Here is a 9,986-nt window from a genome sequence, read left to right as displayed (position 1 = left end):
ATTAGTGCTGTAGACACTGCTTCAGTCCAGGTTTTAAATTATTTCTCCTCCCTAAGTGATGCTGTAGACACTGCTTCAGTGATGTCGTAGAAGCTCATTTGGCAGATTTAAACAAATTTATCCTCCAGGATATTTTCATGATCTGTTGTGATCATACTTAAATAAGCTTTACCATGTTAGTGGCACAGTTCACCTGCACAACCAATATGCATTTTTAGCCTTAATGTCCGCCCTTTTTAAGGTTGACTCTGTATGAGGTTGGACCTGAATCAGAGCTGATTTATGATACAGTCCCAGATCTCCAGCATATATTCTTTTAATTATTTCACTGTCATGAAGGCTGGATCATCCAAACCCAGCATAAAATGCTGAATTCCTTAGTCCTCTGACCAAGCGTTTTATGTAGTGACCTTCAAATTAACTTACCCAAATCCTCTTTAGCTTTACATATTTGTAGGTTAACCTGTTTCTGTTCACCACTTTGCACTGAGGGTAGCATCATCTTTACAAGTTTTTGAGCCAGAATTATAGGGTCTTCTAATAAATCCGTGACTCTTCATATTTGTATTTTCTCAAACATAGGATGCAGGTTCTGACCAACATACATTGTTTCTACAAATGAGCCCTTACTGGCATAATCTTGGCTGGAACGTCTTGAGGTTGATTATGTATGTAAAACTCCTGGTTTATTTCATGACATCCCTCTTTGAGTGATAATTCAGATAGCACAGTACTGTGCAACAATAAGAGTAATCGGTCCTCTGATAAAGCAAAACACCTGTATAGTAAGACCATAATACGGATGTAGGTGTTAGGTAAAGCAAGGGTAAAGCAAACTAAAGAAGCTGACCAACTCACAAGAGAAGCCCTTATGTCAAATCCGGCACAACTCTACTGGTAGGATATCAACCTCCTTTGCACTAATAAGGCGAAAATGGCGATCATGGAAGGTCTTTATTGACATTCCGAAGGAATGAGACAACTAGAAAACAAAGCAACCGTATAGTGCAGCTAGGAAATTCAACAGTGGCAGTAAAGTAACTCTCTACACCTTTCGCGAGGCAACTAGTCTCCAAATGAAAGGTCAGTAACTGCCATGTAACCCCTGCGATTTTCACTTAGCACTCAACTCAATAAACTCTTGGTTTGGTTTGAATTTCGCGCAAAACTACACGACGGCTATCTGCGCTAGCCGTCTCTAATTTAACAGTGAAAGACTAGAGGGAAGGCAGCTAGTCAACTCTTGGGCTACTCTTTTACCAACGAATAGTGGGATTGACCGTCACATTATAACGCTCCACAACTGAAAGGGCGATCATGTTTATTGGGACAGGGATTCGAACCCGCGACCCTCAGATTGCGAGTCGAGCTCCCTAACCACCTGGCCATGTCGGGCCTAGTTTCATTGATATTAACGACTTTAATGTTTGAAATAATTTTATTTACGTTTTCAATTACTTTTTTTTTAGTTCAGCGGCAAGTTTACGAACTTATAATGCAAAAAATCTGGGGTTCGATTCCACGCAGTGGATACAACAAATAAACGAATGTGGCTTTACGCTGAAACAAATAAACACACGCGTACGTTAAAAAAAGAAGGTACAAGAAGGAAAATTCACATGATAAAAGTATATGTAAAAGGGTAATGCACTATTCAAATGCTTCTGATGGTTAGGTACTTATGAATATTTATTATGTCTGATCTCTCTCTCTCTTTCTCTGATTTTAGAATGAAGATAAAAGGGCGTTTTCGGGAGAAAGTATAGCGTTGTACCTTTATCTGCGTCACAGAACTAGAAGACCACGTGGCACAGCACGCGATCCCTTGACTCCAGCATTACTTGAGCTCCGATAATTAATTGAATATAAATAGCCACAGGAGCGCCGGAAGTAAAAGGAACGTAAAGCTCACACGTGTAGTTCAGTACCTTCACGTTATCCCCGAGTGTATCTCACTCTCAGTTGCAGCTCGTGGATGTGTTTGACGCTGCCTGAGAAGTATTAAGTAGTCTGAAACGTACTTGTGCAGCTTTATTTCAACAAGGTAATTCCTTTCACGATAAATCTTAGGGACCGAACTTTCCTCACACAAGAGTTTTATATCTATTGTATGCGTTTACGTCTCAAGAAAGAAAAAATAAATAAACATTCAGTATATGCCTAATAACTTTTGTGACGTAATTATTTTGCATTAGGAACTTTTTTTCTCTACATCTTTCAGTTTTCTTGAAACGAAAAAAATAAAGGAAATTCAGAATGTCAAATTAATATTCAAAATACGATGACTACGCTAGTGCCTCAGTGGTAAATCATGTGGCTTTTTAACTCTTAAAAACCAACTTTCGATACCCATTATAGTTGCACCACAAATAACTCACTCTGTAGTTTTGTGCTTAATAACAGACAAACAAAATTATATTAAGGTGTATAAGATGATTTATCATCCCCTTTACATAGCCAGACTTTTTTCATTAGATTTTTTATTTGCTACTTCCTAATTGTAGACTATAAAACAATCAATTTTATTATCATCTTGAATATATTTCAAGTCACTTAGCTGATATAATCCAATGTACATATTTGAGCGTTATAACTACATTTATGTTATTCATTGCTGTTATGATATTTGTTACTATATTTTGTCACAAACAGCGTGCCCCCCAGTGGCACAGCGGTATATCTGCGGACTTACGACGCTAGAAACCGAGTTTCGATACCCATGGTGGGCAGAGCACGGATAGCCCATTGTGTAGCTTTGTGCATAAATTCAAACAAACAAACACAAACAGAGTTTTAAGTCAGCGTAGATGTTAATTACTTTGTTGAAGATTAGTTAAACTGTGGTTACTTACTGTTCCCGCTAAGATTTTTTTTACTAAACGCGTTCTATTCATTAGCCAATTGTGTGACATAGTTTGAGCATTTATATCAAACGAAACTTTCCTCTCTTTGAAGAAACTAATGAATGTAACTGAAATAAGAATTAAACGTTCCACCGTTTTTCTATATATATATCAAAGTCAATAACACTATCAATTCTTACTAGGAAGGGTGTCCAGAGGAAATAACACCACTACTAGTGATTACGCAATTTTCTGTTAACGTATATACACTAAAATTTCATTAAAAATATCTATCTCTGTAATATTTCCAGTACTCAGGCAGGGTGGAAGTGTTTGGAGTCGGTGGTGTTATCGGATGTGATAGAGAATTCTGTCTTGATGATGTTTGTTTCGGATATCCGAGCTATCAGTTCCAGACGTCCCTAACGTTGAACTGATTAACTAGAGGAAAGACCAGCTAGTCAACAGCATGCAGCATCTGTCGCAAACTCTTGGGGTATTCTAAATGAATAGGGTTTATTAGCGGCCCCCCTAAATGCGAAGCCCGATAAACAATTTTTTTTGGGGGGGGGATGAAACGAGACAAGGATGCATAATACTGGGCCACGACGATACGGTAAAGATAAGAATATCTGCTTTATGGACAATACTAGCAGAGACCCGCAAAACATTTGCAGTAAATTAGTATCTTTATTGCAACAGTAGGTTTTAAGTACAGGATTTCTAAGATAATGCAAAATAATTCTAATCACAGAGACCAAAATCTAGAAGTTCTTTTATCTTAAGCCTAACATTAGTAAAGCTTTTATTAAGTACAGCCTATATTCGATAAAGAGATAAATTAACACTGTAACTTGTGTACGTTTTTTGCTTTAGTTTAATTAGCATTAAACATTACCTTACTTACTACTATCAGTAAATAAACTTATAATGATATTCTACGACCTAGTGTTAGGCCTTTTAAAAAACTCTGATAAGCTTTTGATATGTTGCTGTACAAAAAGTCTACTAAAGTATTTGTACATCCGCCTTTTTTTTTTACATCCATTGAAATGAAGTGCGCGCGCATGCGCATTCAGATAGTAAGGTGGGCCCGCATTTTCAGGACAAACAAAAACTGGATATTATTATAATAATTACCACATAGAAAGCATGTTTATAGTCAGTAGCACTTTCAAGTTCATTCTTTTAGTAGCTAAATATATTTTTACCGCATGTCGAGACTAGATGAAAATATCTTTACGTGTATCGTCGTTTAAAAATCATCTCAAATATTGAATACAGCGTGAGTTCCATTGTGGCTGCTCAGCGCAGATAACAAAAAGGCGTCAAAACCAATGATATAAATTTAGTTTAAGTACAAAGTACTGCTCCACAGTATTATTTTATAAATTGTTCGTTTTTACAAATTCAGCCTGATAAGCCAAAAGCAACACAATAATAATATTTTCGAAACTTTTGCGACGAGCAAAATGAGAGGAACAAGCATACGATTGTTACGAGTAACAAAGCTTTATTCCACAAGCTACACAGTGAAAATCATTAAAAGATGTCACTCACCAGATGTCTTCGTTGGAAAAGATTGCCCACGTTTTTGGTGTGCTGTCTGCTGGAGTAAATACTCAAACAAAAAGACAAATCAGTTCTGATCCATAAACCTCGCTCTAAAATTTTCTTCAGTTTTGTATATATGTTATCCTATAAATGTTTTATAATACTGAAAGTAGACTGTGTTGTATAAAGGTTATTTGTGATAATGAGGTTTCAAAGGTTTGGCAAATGTTTACGAGATCATTTTAACACTTATTCATGTACTGTTCACAATAGGCCGCGGTGGTTAGGGCACTCCACTCGCAAGTTGTGGATCGTGGGTTTGAATCTCCGCTACCGAACATGCTCGCCCTTTCAGCCGTGGGGGTGTTATAATGTGAGAGTCAATCCCATTATTCGTTCATAAAAGAGTAGCCCAAGAGTTGGTGGTGGGTGGTGTTGCCTAGCTGTCTTTCTGCTAGTCTATCACTTCTAAATTAGGGATGGCTAGTGCAGATAGCCTGGGCCGCGTATTGCTTTGCGCGAAAATTCTAAAGAAACCGGTGGTTACTGATTGGGTTCAAATATTGCATCACATTGATTATTTTGTTCTGTCTGTTACAACACAGTATAACTAACAGAGTAAAAACGTAGATGAAATCCCCGGTTTTCTGTGTAAACCCAAGCAGTAAAATGCGGGATTTTATGCAGTGCAGACAGTATTTTATTTAAATATTTTTGTGACTCATACGTTTAACTGTTTGTTTATTTTGAATTTATGCACAAAGCTACACAATGGACTACCTGTGCTCTGCCCATCACGTGTATAGAAACCCGGTTTCTAGCGTTGTAAGTCCACAGACATGCCGCTGTGCCACTGGGGACGAACCTTTAACTAACAATGTCACGGACTCGCAAGGAATTTGGTGTATAAATAATTAATAAAAGTGTGTTTAAAAAGTTGATGGGGAGAATTCTACATTTACTGGGATAATTATGTGGTGTATAGTATTGTAACTTGTGTGTATTAATAATTGTGTAACCTTTTTTTAGTTATTATATACAATAATATATGGAAGAATGTGCACGTTAATGAAACAATTTCAATGGCAAATTGGTTATTGATTTTTCAGCTAAAATAACATATTAAATGTATATTAAATATTTGGGATGCAAAAATACACATTAACTTATCAATAAAACATAAACATGTGATAAGATTGGCTTTATAAAATGAATAAGTACATAATTAATACGTTTTAGAAGTTAGAGTTTATCACAAATAATTAGTTTTTGTCTCTTCTGCTTATTTTTCTATTTTTGTGCCAATTGCCTTTAATTTACATAAATTTGGAGTTATCGACTTTAGAGATTTATGGATAGCATTACAGCAGTCAGTGAGGAGTATTGGATGTTAAAAATGTCTGTATGGTGTTTGGATTGTAGTTTACTGACAAGAAATAAGTCACATATGTGTTGACAATTAGCGAAAATCAAGAACATTAGGACAGCATGAATCTTATGAAAGCTTTATGGGTAACATAGTCTGTGAAAGTTTTATCAAAGGTGATGGAGTATAGTGTCCTGAAGAACCCCAACATCATATTCTTTACCATACTACTGAAACATTGTTTAGCAAAAAAAAAAAAAAGATTAAATGGATATAGACGGGAATGAATCTTCGACCTTCCGCACACGTAGTGTCTGCTATGCCAATATGTTCAAAACCCAAAGATGTTTTTTTTTATATATATTCAGCGTCTTTAAGTGGAATACTATATATAAGAAAGGTATGTTTTAAATAAATAAATCATTTAAATAAATACTGTTGTTGTATTTAGATTTAAAGTAGAGAAGTGTAAAAACTTGGAATGACCAGAAACGAAATTTTTGTACACAACATTTTTTTTGTGTAAACACCTTGTCTTTATGGACAACCGCCATCTTTAACTAAGATCTTGAGTATTTTTTGTGATCAAATTTTTGATAAAGCGACATTATAAAATAGTGAATTTTTAAAACTATGGTATCAAGGAATGATACAACTGTCGGCATGTTTTTTTTTCGTAAGTTTCTTTTGTGTATATGTGTTTAAATTGCATTTGTATAATATCTAAAACCTGTAATTATTATTATTTTGCGCAATGTGTTAACTGTAGAGCATCGAAAATGAATGATGTTGTGGCAGATACTGTTATGGCTAATTGCTGTAGGTTGTGTAGAGCATAGTTTTCCAATCCAAAAGCTACTACGCCTCGGTAGATCTTTGAAATATTTTACCGCGCACCGGAATATTAGTTGTAAGTATTTTAATATTTTAAAAGAGAGGATGTGATATGTGGGCGTGGCAGGAAAGGTTTGATTTTCTATTCGATTGCTCTTTAGAGTTACACAAATAAGATTGAAGGGTATAAGAATTTTGCGTTGCCTGATCGATGACAACATTATAGAGAATAATTTACGCTAACTTTCGTACTTCTTGGAGGGGTGGTAAATAAATTTGAGAAGAGGGGATGCCTAGAGAAGAAATGCCACAATTCTCACACTAGCGGATATTGAGGTTGTTTTAAAATATTTCATTATAAAATTAAGAACTTAAAACTTGTATAATATTCAAATGTGATTTAATATCTATGTTTTGATGTTAAGATTATTCGTATACCATGATAATTAAGTAGTTTAACTCAATTTTGAACGTATCTCACTAAAATGTAGTGACATGTGCACTTAGACCCGTACGTCGCGAAAGGGTTAACGTTAATGGTTGGAGACAGCTAAAAATGGCGAAAGTTACTGATATTTTTTTTTTCAGTTTTGATTAAATACTTGTACAACATTTCGCGTCCCTTCAAATAATGATCTTCACCCGGCGGTTGGGAAACACTGGTGTAGTAGGTAAACTCGTACTTCGCGTACCAAGCGCATTTAAAATCTAGGCCTAACTGTCGATTTTTAAGCGCCTGTTGGAGTTGGTATTGAAATGTAATGGTATTGCGTTATTTACAAACCACGGAAAGGTAAAAAATCAACTTCACGTGTTTTCTTATGTTACTGAAATACGTGTCTTTAAAGTTAATGTTATAAACGTCGTTGTTTTGCTTTCGTATAGAACAACGCATGTTAAACGTCGTTCACTTTTGCACTTGTATAAACGTAAAAGTACCACTGTACAATTAGCCAATAGGAATATTGGGTTTCCATGTGAGCGAACACGCATACACGCACGAACTGACTGACACACATCGTTCTTGTAATTACACAGAAACACATTCGATAAGTTTTAAACATTATTTCGGGATTCTTGGTTTACTATTTAAGTGTTGTCCAGCTTATTTGTCCTTACTATGCAGAGGGATATGTGGGATTCACTATAAAATTCAGTTATATCTTTGAGGTTTGTCTATAGGTATAGCTAGTGGAATACACGAGTTTCATTTTACAGTTATCTGCTCTGTTGTAAAACTCAATGTTTTCCTTACGGCGTAAAGAATAACTTAATGGCTATGGTTTCCTCTATTTTGTAGGTTAGTCTGTGGATCCATTAAGCTTGAAACAGTACAGCTGCGGTTATCATCACGAGTTCCAAGGTAAGAGTTGGTTTTCAAGTACACACATTGTTCAGTTCTGTTGTGATGGATGGTTGACAGGTTTACTCTTTTTCGTTGTGAAGGTTGGTTGATAGGTTCACTCATTTCTGTTGTGAAGGTTGGTTGATAGGTTTATAAGGTTCTGTTATGAAGACTGGTTGTTACGTTCATAAAGTTCTGTTTGGAAAGTTTGTAGGTAGGTCCATTTTGTTCTACTATGAAAATTAGTTGATAGCTGTTGGCACATAAGGAAGAAATGACAGTTTATTTGGTTTAAGAGCCGGAAAAAGCTCTTGTAGAGCAAGTGCTGCTGACAGACAGCCTTCCTTCAGAGCAACAGTTAAAAATAAAAGACGCTATCTGAGGCTTAAGGGTCGCTAACATGACTTACTAGCCCATGTGCACAAAAACTTCCATTCATATTTAAAATACTAATAGCAACCTTTATACAATACAAATAGTTCTGGACATCGTTGAGTTTAAAGGTCGAATTTAAATACAATGAAACTATTCCTAGCAAACTTGAATCAGATAAAGTTCACATTGAAAACACGAAATGAACATACTAAATAGAAAATAAACGTGTATTCTAGCCTTGGAGAAGGACAAGTTTCATTGCTTCTCACCAAAATATAACAGTTTCTCGTCTAAAGTTAGGCCAGAAGTTTTGTTTGTAGTAAATATGTTTTCTTTGCTTCAATGCCAATAATGAACAATCTTAAAGCATGGAGATAGGTGTCCATTACTACAATAATTGATATAGCAAAGATCAGATTTAATACTTCCCGTATTTGCTGTTTACAAGTTATGCAACTCATATGTTTTTTGTTTTATTTTGTAATTTGTTCAGAAAACGAACCAATGAAAAAGTATGATGCTTAGACACAAGGGTTAAAATAGAATTTACTATCGTTTATTCAAAACAGCTATGTATATACATGTAAATCTTTGTTTATTATTGTGTGTGTGTGTGTGCTTCTTGTGTTTGCTAGTTTAAAACACAGTAAAAGTAATATCAAATTAAAAAAAAACATAATAATGTGTGTGTGTGTGTTTTCTACTAAACACTGGACTATGAAACATGCGTGAACTGTTATTTGGTTGGAAACCATAAATAAAATACACAAGACAATTTCTCGTAAAATCCTTTTCATTTAACTTTTTTAGAGTTTAGAATGATGACCAGATAAGACTGTAAGATGAAATAGGCACTATTATGTCACCACACGTTCATCACGTTATTTACATATTTACAACACATTATTGTAACACATATACATGTCAAACTGTACACCAGCTAACAATACTTATTAATATCTCACTGATCAGGAACATTTACACGAGGTGCTAACAGAGGCATATAGGTTCTACAATGGAGAATGCCAAATCCTTTTTTGTTCCTCTTTTTTTCTTTTTGTAAACTGCGATAAAAAGCCCTCTAGTGAACTGCTGGATTGTGATTCTTGGCACAGTATCCAACCTATCTTGTTCATATATTTTCTTTGATTTTTGCACTGAGCACATATAACGTGTCGTTAAATCACATTAACAACACTTCTGTTCATATAATAAATTGCGTACTAAGAGATATGCATCTAATAAAAACTATTATATCAGTAGTTTATAGAATTTAAACGTACATTCTTTAACATGATGTCATCCACTCATAATCAATTATCACGAGCAAATACATGGAATCGTAAAACTATCTTAGTTTTACAGTTTCCACACCCAAAATGTCTCTAATGTTACTGTCCAGTGGCACCACGTCAACAGCTGTGCTTCTTTCTTTGGCTGCATCTGCTAACAAACTGTCCAATCTCGTGTCTGTCAAAAGTTGAATGCAGGTGGCGCTGGTATCAAATTCATGTTTGGGAATAGAAAGTATCTCGATACAGTTGTGTGTTAACTGAAACTCCTCCTTTGTCATAGAAATATGATTCAGTACATCAGAAAGTCGGAGACAATTACATATCCTATAAGAAGAGGAACACCAGGTCTCCTTAGAGTAGTTGTTTTAAAATTG

The 9,986-nt window shown here is 35.2% G+C and overlaps 1 protein-coding gene across 2 annotated transcripts in view; it reads right to left on the bottom strand.

Moving 5' to 3' along the window:
- Window positions 1-9,051: 9,051 nt before the first annotated feature.
- The window catches only part of LOC111085694, a 37,231-nt gene continuing 36,296 nt past the window's right edge, over window positions 9,052-9,986 (bottom strand). Inside the window, exon 10 of one of the 2 annotated variants that reach the window (XM_022385507.1) lies at window positions 9,052-9,936. In XM_022385507.1, the coding sequence (XP_022241215.1) occupies window positions 9,666-9,936 (271 nt within the window). In that variant the 3' untranslated portion in view covers window positions 9,052-9,665. The remainder of the gene's footprint in view (window positions 9,937-9,986) is intronic. The other variant, XM_022385508.1, reaches the window with a different exon arrangement.

This window comes from Limulus polyphemus, unplaced genomic scaffold (assembly GCF_000517525.1).
Source record: "Limulus polyphemus unplaced genomic scaffold, Limulus_polyphemus-2.1.2 Scaffold557, whole genome shotgun sequence".
In the NCBI taxonomy this organism is placed as follows: Eukaryota; Metazoa; Arthropoda; class Merostomata; order Xiphosura; family Limulidae; genus Limulus; species Limulus polyphemus.
Note: the sequence above shows the minus strand (reverse complement) of the source record. Positions and strands in the feature narration are given on the sequence as shown.